General features: G+C 47.1%; 1 protein-coding gene across 1 annotated transcript; it reads right to left on the reverse strand.

The window, feature by feature from the left end:
- Positions 1-91: 91 nt before the first annotated feature.
- LOC132078130 (histone-lysine N-methyltransferase SETMAR) lies at positions 92-6,040 on the reverse strand. Its single transcript, XM_059480058.1, has 2 exons — positions 5,963-6,040; positions 92-4,556 (listed from the first exon to the last, which is right to left on the reverse strand). Exons 1-2 carry the CDS (start codon positions 6,038-6,040, stop codon positions 3,735-3,737), a joined length of 900 nt encoding a protein of 299 aa, XP_059336041.1. The 3' UTR covers positions 92-3,734.
- Between the last annotated feature and the right edge of the window lie 13,897 nt (positions 6,041-19,937).

Below are 19,937 nucleotides of genomic sequence, written 5' to 3' on the forward strand. Positions count from 1 at the left end.
TTCAAAGATTACTTAATCCCAGAATTAGGCTGGAAAAACCTCCAGAATTATTGAGTCCTTGACTGATCACGACCTTGTCAAGTACAACAGCTCCTCTTTAGACAGAATCTTTATTAATAAATTTATGTAGAACTTCTACACTCAAATGCAATAAGTGAAGACTTTATAAACTTCTAGACAGCTTTAGAAGCAATTCAAGGCAATTAGGAAATTCTAGGCAGCTCTGAGAGACAATGAAGGAGTCAAGAATGAGGGCTGGGAGCTGACAGCTCTCCCCACAGGCAGCTTGCCCTTTGTTACATTCCACTTGCAGTGAAAATCATGTCCAGAAATGGGCTTCTCCTGGGGAGATATTTGCTGCTCTTTAGGAAGTGCCTTCTGCAGCTGAGGGAGATGATCCTCAGGGTGATGATGATTAGAAATCTTGTACATATTTGAATAAAATATCAAGCATTTGTTTATGCCAAAGACTTTTATTGATGGAAAAACACAACTTCCTTTGAATTTCTTGGACACAGCATAGGCTTATTTTAGGGACTTGGAAAATGCAATACTGGCCTCATTAGAAACTGAAGTTAATGAATGATTCCACTTGAATAAGAGTCATGGAAGTGATGGCAGATGGAACTGTGAGCCCTAAGACCTAATAGGGTAAATTTCTGAACTGTTTTGTTGAAAATAAAATTCCTCACTGGGAAGGAGAGGAATTTTAGCAAGTGAGAAGGGAAATGAGAGCAATTGAAAGCAACCTCGTTTTGGGATCTGAATGTGATTGTGGATTAACAAAAGCCTTGGCGCTGATGGTGGTCCTTGCCAGTGTTGTCTTTGCTGTAGAAAATTGGGTTTGAGTACAATGCAAATCCATCACCTGGCAGCTCCTTCTGCAGTGGTTTCATGTTGAAAAGATGACACAGGAGAATGCCTGGGCAGCCTTTCACCAAACACCAGCCTCCGCTGGGGTCCAGGTAAGCCCAGCAAGCAGCAAAATCTATCCCAGGACACAGCATGATGTTATTGAGATATTGATAATCATTATTGCACTCAGAGAAGAAAGGAGGAGGGAGGATGCAGGGAAGCTCAGAGCCTTGTGAGCTGTTTGACTGGATTCATTGTGGATGAGCACACTGAGCTGTGAGGGGCAGACTGGGGCTCTGAAGGAGAAAGTGAACAGAAATTCAGCAGATTTCTGAACAGAGTCTATTTCTTTCCTAGTTTATTGACAGGGAATTTTTTTAGTAAGATTTTGGTGCACTCCCCCAGGAAAAAGGCCATTAACAACTGTCAGGATGGTTCAGAACTCAATTAACAATTATTTGGTTTGTGCAAGGCCCTCGGTTGAGCAGCCCAGCACTGTTGCTGTCCTGGGAAGTTTGCTCCAAGCAGATAACTGGGATCAGGTCACTGCCAGGAGCTGCAGCCCTGGCGTGGGCTGAGGGCTGGGATTGCAGGGACGGAGGGCTCAGCTGTGCTCCTGCTCTGGGGCTGTGATCAAGGACCAGATACTGCTCAAGGTGCTTGGGATTTTTGATCTGCACTTCCTTAACTACTCAGAATCATGCCAAGTGCATACTCATAACAGGAAGGTAACAAACCGTGCTGTCATCCTGAAAATGAGGAGTGCAGATGCTGTAACACTCATCTTGAAACTTTGCTCAGGAGGGAAGAGGAAGTGGATTGGATCATCTGTTCCCAGCCCTGTGGTCTGAAAGTGGCTGGCATGATGCCTTCTCAGGGAGAAAACCAGATAAAACTCTGTTCTGCACAGGAGACCTTGCAGTCCAGGCTGTGCCCTGGAATCCTGTGCATTCCAAGGTACAGGATCCAGGGAGTTTCCCTCCTAGAACAGCAGGAACCCTAAGAGGCAAGGACTGAAGTTCATGTCCACTCAGCCTGTAAACCACTTCTGCCAGCAGCTGAAATCCTTTGGAAGGTTCTGCACTGACAGAAATGATGCTTAATGATTAACCCTAAGAGAAATGACGTGGTAATGTTTATTTTGACATAAACCCACAGCTGTGTCTAAACCCCAGCAGCAGCAGGAAGGCTCTTAAATGGGAGAGGTTAACACTGCATCTTACCAAGGAAGCAAACATAAGCACCAAGCAGGATTTTGTTTAGTAAATAGCAAAATGTCCTTTATCCCTGGTCACTATCAGGTTAATCAGAGTGGTTTGGGTTGGGAGGGACCTTAAAGCTCATCTTGTTCCAAACCCCCTCCCCAGAGCAGGGGACCTTCAATTCATTCCAAGCTGCATCCTTGAATTATTCTGATCATATTTCAATAGGAAAGTGAATCTCCCAATAAATATTGAAATATTGATAATCATTACTGCTCTTGGAGAGCAGACAGGATTACAGCGCTCCCAGTTTTGAGCTGTTTGTCTGGGTTCCTTGTGTAAGAGCACACTGAGCTGGGAGTGACAGCTCAGTCCTTCAGTGGCACCAATCCTTCAGGTGCAAATCAAAGTTGTCTGTAATTTAAAAATGAAGTCACTGATCACCTGCAGAACATCTGATCCCCGTGACATGCACTCCCTTGCGTGTTTATGTCAAAGGGTATGGAAACAGGTGAAGATCCAACTGTCCAGAGAAAATAATTGAGGGTTTGCTGCTGATGGCACAGTATGACATGAATAAAAAACTGCATTGCAGTTTATGCATCTTAAATATCAAACCCAGCCTATGTGAAGCTGCCTTAATTGATCTTTGCAGAAAGGAAGTGCAGGGACCTGCAGTTACAGAATGTGCCCCTGTGGCAGTGCACCCCTGGGGGAAGGAGGTGCTCACAAAAGCCCTGCACAGCTGCTGGAGCCAGACAGGGATGACGCAAAGAAGCTGGAATGACCTTCTCCCTGTGCTGGGAAAGGCTGCCTGGCCCTGGAGGAGTGAAAACATGGACCAGTTAGCAGCTGAAAGAGCCCTCGTGCATCTGTCAGCCATTCAGCACAAAACACAGATCTGTTGCTGTTCAGATGCACTTCTGTATTTCTCCTTTCACTCAGCTGTCAGCACCATCCTGCTTCATGCTGCAGGGCTGCATTTGCTCCCTGAGCAGGAACTGAGTGCTGGGGAGTCACAGATTGCAGAGATCTGATGGGAGCAGCCTCCAGGCTGAGGTGATTAGAGATGGGATGTGGTGCTCCTCAGGGTCTGCTGTCCTGCACCACTTCAGCACAGCTAAATGGCAGTGAAACAGCCACTCAGTCACAGCTGCTTTGGGCAGGCAGCTGGAGAAGGGACACACCAGGTACTACAGCTACTCTTTGTTTTACATCAATAATTAGTGGTTACTATGCTTTGTGGAACAAAAAAAAATTACAGCAAGTAATTTAAAAACAATAATTTAATGGATTTTAAGAACCTAATGCCTTTTTTGCAAGTCATGGTTCATGGTGTTATTTTCTTGAGCCACTGTCAGCGACTTTGCTTGCTCACATCCTGTCCATGTACAAATGCCAGAGGTACAAATTCTTTCTGAAGGGCACAAACTGAGAGAGCTGCTTTAAGATACAGCAAGCTGTCAGAGGAAAACCAGGCAAAAACACCAGTCCTGGCTTAGTTACTGATGTTGGAACATCTTGAGCCTCCAATATTCCCTTGTACTATCCACCTTGAAAAGGTTTTTCCATAAAATTAGTTCTTGACGCCATGTCTCTTTGCTGCTCCTCAAACCCCATGTGCTTCCCTCTTGGAGCAGAATGAGTTGGATTTAACTGCTAGAGAAAACAGTATTTCTAGGTGTGTTGAAGGCTGAAAGGCTGTGGAGAACTCGCTGGTGTGGAAAAGAGGGAGCTGTCCCAAGGTAAGAAGGAAGCACACGTGCGGGAGCCACAGTAGCAAGGTTTCCTCAGGCTGTTCTCCTCCTCCGGAGCTTTGTGCTCTCTGCTGGCTCCTGGGAAATTCCGGAATCTTCCAGAGTAATCATACGTGAGTTCCTCTCCAGCAGCAATATCAGCAGCTGCAAAAAGCGCCAGTTTGGGCACCATGGAGTCAACTCTGACGGGCACCATGAAGAGGTTGGGCTCACAGGAGTGGTTCAGGAACCTGCCCACGTTCCCGACGCGCGTGGGATCCACGAAGGTCTCCATGACGCGCCCGTCGTGCAGGTGCTCCCTCACTGCTATGATGTAGTTTGGCTCCTGTGGGCTCTGGGCCTGGATTCTCCTCCGGGCCTCGGCAAAGCCCAGCACCTCCCCAGCGTACTCACAGACGAAGCTGCCCGCGGGGATGGGCCGCAGCGCCCGCACGCCCCAGCCCTTGCGCTGCGTGCGGAACACCTGCAGGCGCAGCCGCAGCCCCCGCTGCACCACGCGGTTCTGGCAGCCCTCCCCGCAGCGGCACAGGCTGTTGCACTCAAACACGGGCCTGGAGAAGGGCTGCTCCTGTCCCTGCTGCTGCTGGGCCAGCAGGAGCCCCCGGCTGCTGTAGCTGTGCCCGCGGCGCAGGCAGGGGCACGCGGGCGCCGCGCAGGAGCGGCTGCGGCAGGGGCAGCCCGGGAACGTCACCTCGGTGGGGTCCAGCTGTCCGTCCGCTCCGGCCACGCTCTCGGGGCTGTACTGCAGGGACAGAGCAGTCAGAGCCACAGTGGTAAACGAGTCTGTGTCTGTAAACAGATATTTTTATATCTGATCCCAGAACAAAAATCACGAACGCTTTGCTTTTCTGTAAACTGCCAACCCAAACTTGTCTGAAATGTTTAAAAGAATACAAATCAGATATTCCATATAGACCAAAAACCAGCTGACTGCTCTTCCCAGGGAGGTGGTGGAATCACCATCTCTGGATGTGTTTAACAAAAGACTGGACATGGCACTTGGTGCTATAGTCTGGTTGGGGTGTGAGAGCATGGGTTGGACTCGATGATCTTAGAGGTCTCTTCCAACCTCATCATTCTGTAATTAATGTCTGAATTTCTCAAAACAGCCCCCTGGCCACAAAAAATGCTTAGCAGAAAAAAAATCAGCTCATTAGACCCTACTATGTACGGTTTTCATTTCTAGAGATAATAAATATATTTATTTAGGGATTATTTATTAGCAGAATTATCAAGGTATTGCTAAAGTAATTCTTCCTACACTTCAAAATGCTCAATAAGTTACTTCTAAGGTTAATCTATAGCTCTTCAAGCCACAGAATTTCAAACACACAATTATGTTGAAAATGAAGATACTTTCAATTGATTTCTCCAACTTGTATTCCTCCTAATTCCGGTAGGAAATCAGGTTCTCAAAATTACACTGATGCCCCCAGCAGGTGAATTGCTATAGAACCACGGAGAGTTGCAAAACAAAACCCGATAGAAACCGCTACATTTGGAAAGCAAGGTATAAGGACAGCCAGAGGGTACTTCCACTCCCTCCTCAGCACTCAGCTTTATTTAGAAGCCTGGAGGATGTGCTATCACTAAATTTTATATTTCACAGCAGCTTGTACCTGGCACTTCTGGGTGTTGTGAAAGATGACAGTGCATTTGCAAATTTCTTTTTTTAATAAGCATCAGCTTCTCAGTCACTCGGCTTTACTCAAAACCAAGTTTCATGTTCCTCAAGCACCATTTCGGTAAAATACGAGCACACCATGCAATTCGGGGAGATTTGGCTCTACAGGTATCACAGCTTACTTTTCCCCCAAGCCTTATTAGAAGTTTCTCCAATCTGGTTTGTATAGACTCTTTAGCACCACTAAAGCAATTCCTAGGCAGCCTGGAGTGACAGGACAAGCAGGAACAGATGCAGACTAAAAACCAGCAGATTTAGATGCGATATTAGGGACAAATCCTTCCCTGGAGGATGGGGAGCCCCAAGCACAGGCTGCCCGGAGAAGCAGCGGCTGCCGCACCGCCGGCGGTGTCCGAGGCCCGGCCGGAGGGGCCTGCAGAGGGGGGTGTCCCTGCCGAGGGAGGTGTCCCTGCCGAGGGAGGTGTCCCTGCCCCGTTCTCCTCCCCGCTGTCCCCACCCGGTACCTGGAAGGCCGGCGGGGCCTCCCCGGGCGGCCACAGCGCCACGGCCACGGCCTCGCTGCCGCCGCTCAGCTCCGCCATGCTCGCGCCCCGCCCCTGCCGCCAGAGCACCGCGCCCATTGGCTGCGCGGGGCCGGTACCGCTGGCTGATTGGGCAGAAACGATGATTGACAGCGCCAAGAGAGGGCGGTGCCGTGGTGCACGGTCCCGTCCCCGTCGGGGCGGGCACTGAGGGGGAGCCTCGGCCCGGCCGCTCCCGCTCCCGTTCCCGCTCCCGTTCCCGCTCCGGTTGCACACTGGCCCCGCTCCCGCTCCCGCCCCAGCTCGGGGATGCAGCCGCCCTCGGCAGGGAACGGGGAAATGCCGCCGCACCCCCTCCGGTCCCTCCCTCTCTTCCCGAGGCTGCGCCTCCAAACCGCGCTGCGCTTCGTGCGATGCGTGCGAAGTGCGCGTCTCAATGGCCAGTGTTAATGGCAAACCACGGAGTTGTGTTATATTCCTCGCGTGTCTGTCAACCCCTGCTTATTTTGAAGGTGTTCGGGTTTGCTTTTTTTCTTTTTTCTTTTTTTTTTTTTTAATGTGTCTGATGAGGGGATGGGGCTCCGAGCCCCCTTGCAGGGCAGGCAGTGCGCCACGCTCTCGTCGTGGGGATGGGAACAGCCGCGGCCATTGGCAAAAATGGGTCAGAAACTGTTGTAAAGTAGTTAATAATTGTTGAGCGTGTACTGTTAAAAAGTTTGGTTGTTATGTTGTAAAAGGGATTTAAGGGTAGTTATAAGAAATACGGTACTCACTGTATTACACCTAAATAAAGTGCACTGCCCAAGCGAAAGGAGCCAGCCTAAACAGAGCTGTTTTGGATTAGGCCAATCCAGCGCCTAAACCTTTGTACAAATGAAGGATCCCAACAGAAACCAATCCAGAGGACAGAAAACAGGATAAAAGGGGACATCTGAGCAGTGAATGTGTGCCGCTCCACCTGGGACATCGCGGGCATCGCTGCTCAGGGAAGGAAGCAGATCCAGCGCTGCAGCATCCTCGGTGGCTGGGAATGCTCCTGCTTGCTCCCTCCCTAAGCTCTAGACCTTATTATAATAAATGCTGAAATCATTGTAATACTGGGAGTGTGTTCCTGTTTTTTACAGCTGAGGGTTATGGCTTTTAACAGGGCGTAATCCAGCCAAATCAGTGTTCTGTGTGATGGGAAACACAAACCCATGGAAACAACTTGTGGCTTGGGATCACACACAGGTTTGGGTTGGAAGGGACCCTAAATCCCGCCCAGTGCCACCCCTGCCACGGCAGGGACACCTCCCACTGTCCCAGATGCTCCAAGTCATGTCCAGCCTGGCCTTGGGCACTGCCAGGGATCCAGGGCAGCCACAGCTGCTCTGGGCACCTGTGCCAGGGCCTCCTCTCCTCACAAACAAGAATTTATTCCCAATCTCTCATCTAAACCTGGCTCAGGGAAGTCCTGCGTGTGCAATATATGACATTCTTCTAAAGCATCTCCCACGATCTCTTTCAGAGCTCCATGTATTGGGGAAACAAAGCCAGGTGTGCTCCCCTGCTAGGGGTTCCATTAGCTTTAGTATTTAGCTCAGGTGTTTTGGGTTTCAGGTTGATTGGGAAAGCAAAGCCAGGTGTGCTCCCCTGCTGGGGGTCCAATACCTTTAGTATTTAGCTCAGGTGTTTTGCATTTGAGGTTGATGAAGCTGAGACTGTTAAATCATTTCACCTGAAGCTGTTAAATCATTTTCACCTGCACGAGCCAGGTGTTTCCATTTGGAATTTAATTAGCACACCTACAAATGAGCCCCTGCCTCAGAGCTGGCAGTTAGAAGTTTCTGGAGCGTGCTCTGTGCTCCTCCAGGAGGGTGTTACTGTGGCTGCTGTTCCTTGGGATGGTTACTGTCCTGGCTTTTCTGGCCTTTCTTTCTGCAACATTCAAGAAGTGGGAAGTTGTTGCATCTTCTGTTTCCTTCGTCCTGCCTGGAAAAAGGAGCTGAGCAGCAGCTGGTGAGTTTGAACAGTGAAATTTGTGTTTATAGGGGATAATGGGGGTAGAGAGTTGATGTGAAGGTGATGAAATTGTTGTTTGTTGGGTAACTGAAAGGATTGTTTTTGCACTGGGGCTGTAGGAGGAGGGGAGGTGCAAAAGAGGCCCTTCTGGAGGTCTGTGCTTCTCGATGTCTGGTATAATTTTGGGGAAGACTTTAATCAGTTTAAAGTTGTGCTATTAGTGCTTTATTATTGAATGTTCATGGTGGAAGGGTTAAACACAGCCTGTGGTCCTGGGTTTGTCCAGCACAGCTGCTCTCACCCCAGGAGTGTGGGGAAGGCAGATCAGCTTTAGGAGAGCTGCTGAAATGCTCAGTGGTTGGTGATGCTAAAATGTGCTTCAGTTTAGGCTTTTCTGTTATTAACAAGCTGACCTTTAGACCAAGGCACTGATTTGGCTGCTGATCCCTAGTGCCAGATGGAATTCCCTACCATTTTGAAATGATTGCAGCAACAAGTCATTACTGTGTTGTAGAAGAAATAGGTTACTTGTATGTGCAGGGGAGGGGTTTGGGAGTTTGCAAAAGGTCATGGAAAATCCAGTGTTTTCCTCCTCCTTATTTCATCTAGAGCTCTGTTGTGTTGAACTATGACTGGGTTAAAGTGTTGGGAGGTCCAGGGTAGGTGAAAAATTCAGTGAAAGTTTTCATTTGTTATATAAAATTGTTGTGGAAGGACAACTTAAAATGGAGCTGGAAGAGTGAATTGGAGGCAAACTTTGTGATGCTGATCTGAGGCACCTGGGAATTTCTTTTGCAGTCTCTGGGATGAGACTGCAAATCTTTTTTGTTACACTATGTGTATTAAGGTGCTGAGTTTTCCCCATGTATAAATAATACTTTTTTCCTCATAAGTAATTTTTGTGACCCCTCTCTACACTCTTTTGAATTTCTTAATATTCTTCTAAACATTGGAATCTGGGAGGTTTCCCCTCCCTGAACTGTGACTTTGTGTCTTTATCTCACTCAAATTTTGGTGGCTGAGGCTGTGTGCTGTGCCAAGCTCAGGGGTGTGAGCCTGTCCCTCATCAACTGCACTTCAGGGAGGTGTTCTCAGAAACCTTGGTACAATCCTGGCTTAGAGGAACCTGGATGTGAAACTTTCCTGCCTTTCTGGTAGGCAAAAGGCCCAGGAATCAAAGATTCCAAATTGGTGTGGTGGAAACGAAACCATCCTGAGTGCTAAACATGGAATTTCACATGTCTGGTGAAATTCTGGTGTCCCCATCAGTGCTGCTGGGGATCTGGTGCAGCCCTTTCTCCAGCTGGGAGCACTGCCAGCTCTCCATCAGCTCAGATGTGTCTCCCTTGTGCTGATTTTGGCCCCAAATCCCTGTTTCAGGGCTCTCCCAGGGAGAGTGACCCGGAGCCTTTTGCTAAAGGCTCTTTGGAGGCTCCCTTTGGCTCCCTGGTTTTCTGTGGGACGAACCTCTGAAAGAACAAGGTAAAGCTGAGGAATAATGTTCAGGGAATGTGAATGCCACAGAGGGGCTGGTTCCCCAGCTGGGCTCCTGCTGTGTGCTGATGAGCTGCTGGAACCCTCCCCAGGAAATGCAGGCTGCAGTGAGAGCTCTGGCCGTGGTGTGTGTAAATCCTGCAAGGAGAAGTTGAAGATGGATTTATTTAAGTGTGCCTTGGCTGCTCAGAGAGGGCTGACCTTGGAAAATGCTGTGTTTGAATAATGCAGTTCATCAAAATATCCCCAAGTGCTTCTGCAGAGAGAGATGAACTTTGTTTCCTTTCTTGTTCAGATAAGAAAACTGATGCAGGGCGTGTGGAAGAATTTCAGCAGTGGTTGAGCTCTTGGTTATCACAGGGCTCTGCATTTCATCCCTTCCGTGTGCTGCTCGTGCAGCATTGATTGGGTAACAGCAACCATAAATCTCTTTGCCAGTGCACTCAGAAAGTCTTGACTTTGAGATGAGTAACCAAGTTTTATCGCTCAACGTTTTGTCACGTCCTTGGTGTAAGCAGAACAAGTTAGAGCAGTGAGAACAATTCAACAATTGCCATGCAAATGGATTCCTCATTAATAGTAATATATGTTTGTGAAAATTAGTTTTGATGTATTTCAGGTGATTGAACTTGCCCCTATTTTGGCCTGGCAGCAGCAGGTGAGCCACTTACAAAGAATGGATGGACCTCACATTTCCTGGCTAAAACTGTGCTGGTGTTTGGCAGGGAATGTTTCCTGATATTTTTGTTAATAGAGAAAGCCACAGAACAGCCTTTCAGTTAAACAGGCTCCTGTGTAACAGTATTTCTTCAGAAGAGGCTCATCACCAAGTGAGACACAGACCTGCCTGCCACACGGCACAAATCCCTCCCTTTGAAGTGCACATCAAATTCCTTCCGTGCTCCCCATCTGCCTTGTATGAACAAACCTCAGCTGACACCGCTGAGCCCTGGCATTTCCCTCTGCCTCAGGAGATGGCTCTGCACAGCACTCACATCCTTTATGGGCACACGTGTCATGGGCAGCTCAGGGCAGGCTGTGAGCCTCAGGGATGCAGCAGGCTCTGCAAACTCTGCTGCCAGCCCTGGCTGGTGCCATCCCCAATGTGCTGCTGCTTGCCAGGGGCAGAAATGGAGCTGAGAGAGGATCCCTGTGGTGTTTGTGGGGTGCCCAGATGAAGGGAGGGATGATGGAGCTGACTCCATGGTCTCAGAAGGCTAATTTATTTTTTCATGAGACTATATAATATTATAAGAATGCTGTACTAAACTATACTAAAGAATACAGAAAGGATACAGACAGAATGCTGAAAAGATAATAATGAAAACTTGTGACTCCTTATACCACCCCAATACAGCTTGGCACTGACTGGCCATTGAGTCAAAAACAATTCATATGAAACAATCACCAAACTATAAAAATATCCAAATGTGTTTGGGTGAACAATCTCCAAACACATTCCAAAGCAGCAAAACATAGGAGAAGCAATCAGACAATTATTGTTTTCATTTTTCTCTGAGGCCTCTCAGTTTCTCAGGAGAAAACCCTGGTGAAGGCTTTTCCAGAGAATGTGAATGCTGCACCCTCTTTAAGTTTTAAACCTATTTACCTTTCTCCTAATCCTATCTCACAACAAAGTGAGTGTATTAGTGATTGGCTGACACCAAAGCCACCACAATCTTTAGTGCATTAACAAAAAAAATCTCAAAATTAAAAAAAAAATTAAATTAGCAAACCAAAACCACTACAGTGTTCTCATCTCACTTGGCTCCAAAGGACTGTATTGATTCAAGCTATTTTCTCAGAGAATCTAGGTGCTTCCTTTTCTCAAGTCTCATCTCCATACCTCATAAAACAGGGTCTAATGAAAATTTCTTATGATTTTTTTAGCTTCCTTTTTAAAGTAAGTAATTTAGTTTCCTGCTGTTGATTTCCCATCACTAGCATGGCCTGGTGCCTGGAAATACTCTGGTTGGAGTGGTTCTTTTTGGGGTTTGCTGTCAGTTGTGAGCGTTTCATCTCGCTGCTTAAATTCTCTCAAGAACTGCTGGAATGCAGGTCCTGCAAATGCACAGGGGCCAAGGCTGATGGACAATTGTGATGCTTTGTGGATAAATGGAAGGTTGAGTGAGGAATAATCACATTTATCTCGAGTGAATGTTGGGTGAGGCTTGACAAAGTCCTTCTAGTTCTCATCACAGGTAGCATCTTGGTCTGAGTCTTTCCTTTATTAAATGATTTAATAATAATAAAAATGGGTTAGGGTTTGTTTTTTTCCCCACAAGCAACATTTGCGTAGCATATTGCAAATTCTTTGCTGTGATGATTCTGTGCCGTGTATGCTTTTAAAAAGATTTCACATTGCATTTTTTTCCCATTTGCATTGTTGAAAAAGATCTGTTTGGAGAATAAAAATGTTGCTGACCTTGTCTTGCTCTCCATAACTGTACTCTGACTTATATGAAATCCATAATTTTTCCTTGTTGGTAGGACAACAGAAAACATAAAGGTGAAACTACAATAGGAATATAGATGAATGTTAACTGTGTGTGCTGTGGTTAAACAAATCACTTAATGATTACAGAATAATAATTCAGCGTGGCCTGCAGTCAGACAGGATGCTTTTAAGGGGGGAGGAGCTGTATGAAGAATGAATTATGTGTGTTTAATGTAGTATTTCACTGTGATAGTAAATCAATTCCTCTCATCAAATTACCCAAACAAATTTATGAGTGTGTATCTAGGGCAATTAATAAACCATCGTGCATAGGGCTGAGAGATGTAGTTTTGTGCTGTAACCTTTAAATACAATTTATCTCAAAGGCATAATGCTCAAATGCTAAATGTTCCTTCTCAAAGAAAATTTAGGAAGGGGAGAAAAAAAAAAGAAATGAAGTTAGCTTATGTAGGATTTCAGTTTTTTCAAAATTAATAGCTCTGAAAGGTAATTAATTTTGATGTAATCCCTCAATTTTTATCGTAGTGCTTTATGCAACCCTGTTTTTGGGTGGCTTTGAATTGACAGAGAGTAGGTTTAGATTAGATATTGGGTAGGAATTTGTGCTGGTGAGGGCCTGGCACAGCTGGGGCTGCCCCTGGATCCCTGGCAGTGCCCAAGGCCGGGCTGGAGCACCTGGGACAGTGGGAGGTGTCCCTGTCATGGGTGGGGATGGGATGGATGGAACCGATCTGGGGTTCTGTGCAAACCTCTCAGTGCTGGGAGGGCTCCCAGGGCAGGGCAGGTGTAAACTGGGAATGTTCCCAGTGCAGGGCAGGTGTAAACTGGGAGGGCTCCCAGTGCAGGGCAGGTGTAAACTGGGAGGGCTCCCGGTGCAGGGCAGGTGTAAACTGGGAAGGTTCCCAGTGCAGGGCAGGTGTAAACTGGGAGGGCTCCCAGTGCTGTACAGGTGTAAACTGGGAGGGCTCCCGGTGCAGGGCAGGTGTAAACTGGGAAGGTTCCCAGTGCAGGTAACTGGGAGGGCTCCCAGTGCTGTACAGGTGTAAACTGGGAGGGCTCCCAGTGCAGGTAACTGGGATCCAGGGGCACTGGGCTCTCTGTGCCTCCAGGCATGGCAGGGCTCAGCAAGTGCCAGCACTCACAGCTGCTCCTGAATGTACAAATCAAACCCGAAACCACCAGTGGGAGGGTCCGGGGATGTTTCTGGTGGGAAGTGAACTTTTCATTAACTTTTTAGGGATGTATCCCTGGGATGACCAGCCCTGCTCTGACCTCCAGGAGTGTCCTTTGCATGCAGCCCTCATCACCGAGTGCTGAGCAGGCAGGGAGTGAAGGCTGCTCCTGTTTGGAGAACACCTGGAGCTCTGATTTTAGTGCTGCACTAGCTGGGTTTGAAGGGTGTTGCATAGCAGGGACTGGAGTTCCTCTCCGTGTTACCAGAGTGAGAACAGTGGTAGAACTCCTGTAATACAGAGCAGCAAGCGAATCCTTTGTGCCAGCAGTCTGTCTCACTGATGATTCTGATGTGGTTTGGTGTGTCCAAGGCGGTGGTGAGCCCTGAAGGGAGGGCTGAGCTGCCTGCCTGGCCAGGCAGCTGTGTTTTTGTGTGTTACTCAGCTCTGACCACATTACATGGAACGTGGACACAGTGAAAAGCAATCTTGCTTTCAGAGGATTGTTGGTGACCTTTAAATTAGGGCTGGGAGTCTCATCATGAACTGCCAGGGCAGGAGACATGACTTACTCCCCTCTCCCTTGGAACTGAAAGGTTATTTTCACTGAAATTACCACTTTTTACAGAAAGGTCACATCCATATAGCTGCATCTCCAGGAGTTAGTCAGTGACCTTGTTTATCTCCCAGTGTTTGCAACTTCATAATTCTGGGTGCTTTTTTACAGCTCTTGCTGTTGTCATCCTTTTATAGCATTGCAAGGAGCCACATTTGATGGGCTCAGTGTTGAACTGCTGCAAATTGTTTCTGTTCTCTCAGCTGGAATAATGGTGAATGGCCCTGGAGCCTGGCTTGGTCTCTGCAGGAGCTGCTGTTTAACTGCTGCTGGCTGCTGTCCCCTAAAAACCCTGCTGGGAGCCTCTGCTGTGGGGTGTGAGCGCTGCTGGGCCTGCCAAGGCTTTGTGATGTGTTGTAGTTGCTGACTTGCGCTAGTTACAGAACTCACAAATAAAATTTATAAGAGTCCCCCAAGTGCCACTGGATTTCACTAGGACTAAATCCTCGAATTGTTCTAGGGGCTTGCACTTAAACTAGATTTTACAGCTCTGTGCTGAATAAAGAATCTCTTTTCCGAAGGCTGGACGAAGGTTTTTAGTAAGTAAAGAAACCCAGCTCCCTGCTATTTAGGTTGTCACTTTATATACTTGAAAGAACCAAGAACTTTGAGCTATATTTTTGCCCTAAGTCCGATTGTGATTTGATCCTCTTTAATCAAGTGGGTAAAATTTTGAATTCAGAGGAGTGGTTATGTGCTGCTTATATAAACTGGTTGCAAAAATTAGTTACTCTCTTCTGTGCAAAAATTTAAAAAAAGGGGAGGAGTGGGCTAGACTATTTAATTTCTCAGTTGTTTGTTTTTTAAAGTGTGCCTACCATTAAGTACAGGTATTGAGTCAGGAAAGTGAAGTGGATATTGACTCCTCAGCTGGGTTTTCAGTCTGTTTTTGTTTGGCTGGTAAGAGAAACGTGTCTGTGTTTATAGCTCCAATGTTTTGTTCCTGTTAATTTCGTGTTTAGTTGGGTTGTTCTCCAACCATCGGCCAAGAGATGGCGATGCGAGGCTGCTCCATGAGCTGGGTGAGAGGGAAGGAGCTCTGAGCCCTGGGAACACCTGAGCCTTCCTCCCAGAGCAGAGCAGCCTTTATCAGTTCGTGTCATACAAGCTGTGGGTTGAGAAAATAAGAGAAGTTAAAATTTGTCTAAAATCTGCTTTGCAGTGCTCTGTCAGCTCTGGGAAGCTTCCCTTCCATCCTTAGCTTTTTCTGGTTTTAACTGAGTGAATGTGTGGTTTCTTACCTGTGCACATCTTGTGTATTTTTTCATTTAATCTCGAGTTTAATTGGTCTGAAAGTTTTAATATACACTCCAGTTATTCGAAAGACATTCTTCACCTGAGGAAAATGAAAGAATAACCTGTGTAATAAGCAAACAAAATTCATAACCATTTGAAAACTAAACCTGAACTCACGTGTCCTTCCTGGTGTCTGTTCAAAGCCGTGGCTGGAATGCTGCTCTCAGTTCTCAGTGGGTTTGTGTCTGTTCAGCTCTAGTGCAGGTGGCTGGCAGCAAACCAGCACCGGTTGGTTCTTGGCCAGCAGGACATGAAAATGAGAAGCCAAACTCTGAGCAGGATTCCAGGGAGGCCTGGCCCTGATCTGTGTCACAGAGCCCAGCACAGCCTCATGTGCTCTGCTTGTCCTGCAGAGCCACATGGGGAGGGTTCGGCAAGGAGCCGAGTGAAGGGCAGGGAAGAGAGGGCCAGAGGACAAATGACTCATCAAAGGTTCCCCAGCAGGATGTGGCAGAGGATTCAGCTCCTTGGAGTGCATCCTGATCTCCCTGCCAGAGAGGCACAGCGAGAGCAGAGCCCCCAGAGCTGCTGCTGCTGCTGCCCTGACTCTCCTCACCCTGCTCCATCCAGCAGGGCTCTGCTTCTCCTCTGCTCCAGACAAACTCCAGAATAGGCACTGGGAGAGCAGAGCCCCCAGAGCTGCTGCCCTGGCTCTCCTCACCCTGCTCCTTCCAGCAGGGCTCTGCTTCCCTCTGTGCTCCAGCCGAGCTCCAGAACAGGCACTGGGAGAGCTTCCCCTGGCAGCAGCAGCCTCTGGGTTACACCTGGGGTTGTATTTGCTGGGAAAGTTTGGAAGCAGGAACGATGAATCTGACTTCATGTTTTCAGAAGGCTAATTTATTACTTTTTAATATTATATTAAAGAATATAGAAAGGGTACTTACAGAATATTAAAAAGCCAAATAATGGCAACTAGTGACTCTTTCTGGAGTCTTGACACAGCTTGGCAGCAATTGGCCAAAAAGTCAAAATAATTCACGCCAGAATCCATTGAAACAATCTCCATTTTTCAATGGAGAAACAATCTCCGTTTTTCAACAAAACATTCCACATGAGCACAACACAGGAGAAACAAATGAGATAAGAATTGTTTTCCTTTTTTTTCTCTGAGGCTTCTCAGCATCCCAGGAGAAGAAATCCTGACAAAGGTATTTTTCAGAGAATGTGAGTGCTACAATCTCATTTTACAGAGGAGCCAGCATCATCTTCATCGTTAAACACTTCTGTAATTTCTGTGCTGTTCTGGGGGTGTCAGAGCAAATATTCCCTGAATTCCTGTTCCTTGGGGGTGATGGCCATGTGCTGTGGCAGGCTCTGGGGGTGCAGTGCCCCATCCCCTGCAGCTGGGGCACAATGGGCGCTCTGTGTGCCCCTCACTCCTGTGCTCAGCGTTTGGGGTCTCCCTGCTGGGATTATCTGCACATGTGCCAGGGGCTGAGGGATTGCAGGGCAGGGGGCAGAGGGAGGAGAGTCTTTGTGGGGCTGTCTGGGCAGTGTTTGCTGCCAGGGATGGATTATTCTGTAGGGGCTGAGTTTTGTGCACGTGCCTGGGCGACCCTGGGGCTGCTCCTGAGTTTTCAGTCGACCCCTTCATAAACCTGAGCTCCTGGAATTGCAATGAATGAAGCATATTAGTGTTACCATCACAAATTTAGTTTGAGTATTGAAAAACTCCTAAGATTAAGGGGGAAAATGAGTTCCTGATGGTAAGAAAACTGAAAGCAGTTTGCAAGGGTTGTTGCCATCTGTCAGCATTGTGCCTACATATATATGTATGTATATATATAATCTCCAACCTCTCCAATCATTTTGAAAATCACTTTGTATTTTATCCCCTTCCATGTATTTTCATGGAATGCTCTGTTCTGTACCCAGTTAAATCTCATGCTAAAATTGGTTAGTTTACATTGCATATTGTATATTCATCCATTGCTTTATTTCCCATACATGCTCAGAATATTTTTGGGGATTTTAGGATCGATGCTCACTTCAGAACTTTTTTTACTTCAGGCAGCAGTTAAGGGGTAAAGAACAAACAATCCCTTGACCTAGTTATGAAACTAAAGCCTGCAAAGTGTCCACTGGTGGGGAGCCTCCTTGCTGGAACCGTGCATTTTGATTCCTGATTGCCTTTGTCTTTCCATCTGTTCCTCTCATCTGCAGCTCCTGCTCTCTCTCGCCGAGGCTGTGATTGCTGGTGTGTTTTATTGTGTGCCAGACTGCTGGGGACTGGCTGCTGACTCCTTTCTACTCTGCTGCTCTGCTTTTGTTCCCCCGGCTCAGATCTGCTGCTCTCAGTTCCTCTCTCCTGCTCTGACAGACGCTTTCCTTCCAGGGAAAAGACTCTGACAAGATTCTTAGAGAAAGAAACAAAGCCAGAATAATTTTTTGCATAGGATCTGCTTTTTCCTGTGGCCTTTTATCTGAGTTTGCTCTTGTCTTCTCCCTTCGCAATGTCATTTCAAAACTTTGTGTTTCCTGTAGTTCTGGTGCATAATCGTAGTGTGATGTGGGATGTTTTCTGTTAGGGCTGAAATATTGAAATGCCTTTTTTTTTTTTTCCTGGCTGTGATAATGAGCTGAGCAGTGCTTTGAGCTGTTTGTTGGATTTATTCTCCCCACCCCTGCCCTCCATCAGGGTTGTTGCCTGCTCTTTGTTGTGGCAGCGTGAATGCAGAGCAGCCCTGCTGGTTTGTGCTGGGTTTCCCTGGGCACCAGCTCCACGCAGACCTGGCTCTGGGGTTCTCTCACTGAACACACAAAGTGAGGGGCTTTGTGATCCTGTGCTCTGAGGGAGGAGGGTGCTGCTGAGGGGGTGTTCCCAAGGTGACTCCAGGATCCGAGTACAGGCACCAGCTTGGGGTCACAACATGCTCTTGTGCTTGTTTTTCATTCCAGTCACCTGAGAAGGATGTACCTGTGATAAAGGATTTGGACTAAGCAATTCATGTCCAACATTCACTTTTTTTTTAAAAAAAAAAAGGAGCTTAGAACTTTCCACTCTGACAATGCTTCCCTCTTCTCACACTCCCACTTTCCTCTGTTTTCCCAGGGGCTTCTGAAAAGTAATTAAATTCTAAGTAAACTTTTCTATCCCAATTGGCACCCAGTGCTATTGACACTATAAAAAAACCTCACAAATTGTTTTATGCAGGAGAGAGAGATAACAAAAGGGGGGAATAAGACCTGCCTTGCTCACAGGAGCTGCAGCAGAAGTTTTGCATTTCCAGGCTCCCTTGGTGCAAACCCAGCAGTTTTGGGCAGGTTCAGTTTGGATTTCCCTCACCATCCATCACAAATGCAGCTCTCCCTGAGGGAGCAGGTGTTGGGATGGAGTGAACTCGATTCTTGGGAGGCCAGAATGCAGGAGCTCTGTGGCACTTCTGGGCCCTAAAGGCTGCAAATTGGGTGTGTGGCTATTTAAGGGATCCCAGCTGTGTTTTTAGCAGAGAAAATTCATTTCCTTTATCCCTGGGGTCCCCAGGGGAAGCAGCAGGAGCTGTCCCATGGCAGTCAGGCTCTGGTGGCAGCTTCTGCTGTGCTGGCAGTGTCTGGGTGTGTTACAGCATGGGGAAAAGAGCATTATTTCATAATAGTACAAGTTTCCTATTTTCAAGCATTTGCACTCTTTACAAATGCCAAAATAGTTGTTGTACCAGTTTAATTGGTTAATTACCATTGATTCTGTTAACAGAAATGGATCTCAGATGATCCAAATACTTCTCACTGAGATCCAGAGGATTGTGACAGTTGACACCAGCAGAGAATCTGCCACTGAGGGACATCAGGCTGGCTGTTTAATTACAGGAATTAAAATGTGTTCATATAAACTTGTTTGTGAATGAGTTCCCATAATTCACTGGTTTTTTACTAAATTTTGAATGGAATAATAAATGAACATTTTACTTTAATCAAGTAAGATTTGTAGCCTAGTGCTCAGTACTGTAATGTGCAAAAGGCTGTTCAACATTTAAACAAAATAGGAATTGAATTAGTGAGACACTGAGCTTTAAAAAGGGAATTTTCTGTGTGTGAGGTATCTGCTTCCATGAAGACATCTGGAATTTCAGCTTACTCTGCATATCTGATGGTGTGGAACAATTTAAACCATGTTATTTTTGAAATGTGTCAGCTTGCAGTGGCACGGGAGAGCATGATGACATTGCCTGTGACATGATTTGCAGGCTGGAATTCTGCTAGCCAGCCTTGCCCTGCTGGTGGAGCAGCACTTGTACTTTAGGATGTTTTAAATCCTTTTAATTAGGGCTGCTCTGTAGATGGAATCGTTTCCCTGTGGTGTCCATGGGTGAGATGGGGATGGTGCAGTACTGAGTGCTGGATGTTTCCTGTCATTTCTAAAGCTGATTTTTCCCTTGTTGGATCTAAGTCCAGCTTGCTCAGACTTGGGGTGTTTGATGGAACTTCAAGCCAAATCAACTTCCACCAGCTCATCTGCTGAAAGAATGAGAAATGTAAAACTGCTTTGAGTCTGACAATTGCAATCTCCACCAGCCTGTTCTGCCTCAGACGGAGGGCAGCTGCTGGAATTGCAGGTTCTGGGACGGGCTGGGAGGTGGTACCAGCAGAAATTCCCATCTCACATCCCCTGTGGTTTGGGGTGCTCCATGCAGTGTGCCCTCAGCTGCAGAGCCCTGGGAATCGCCCAGGGGACAAATGAGGGAGAATCACCCAGGGCATCATTCCCAGTGAGTGCTGGGGGGGATCAGTCATTCCCAGTGAGTGCTGGGGGGGGGGGGGGGGGTCAGTCATTCCCAGTGAGTGCTGGGGGAGGGTCAGTCATTCCCAGTGTGGGAATATTGATATTTTGCTCCCTTGTGCCTTTAAGAGGTGAGGGAAAAGCTGAAAAGCTGCTGAGCAGAGCATTCCCTAAATTGCTGTTCCCGAGGCTATAAAGGAAAA

The sequence above is a fragment of the Ammospiza nelsoni genome, chromosome 11 (assembly GCF_027579445.1).
Source record: "Ammospiza nelsoni isolate bAmmNel1 chromosome 11, bAmmNel1.pri, whole genome shotgun sequence".
Classification (NCBI taxonomy): Eukaryota; Metazoa; Chordata; class Aves; order Passeriformes; family Passerellidae; genus Ammospiza; species Ammospiza nelsoni.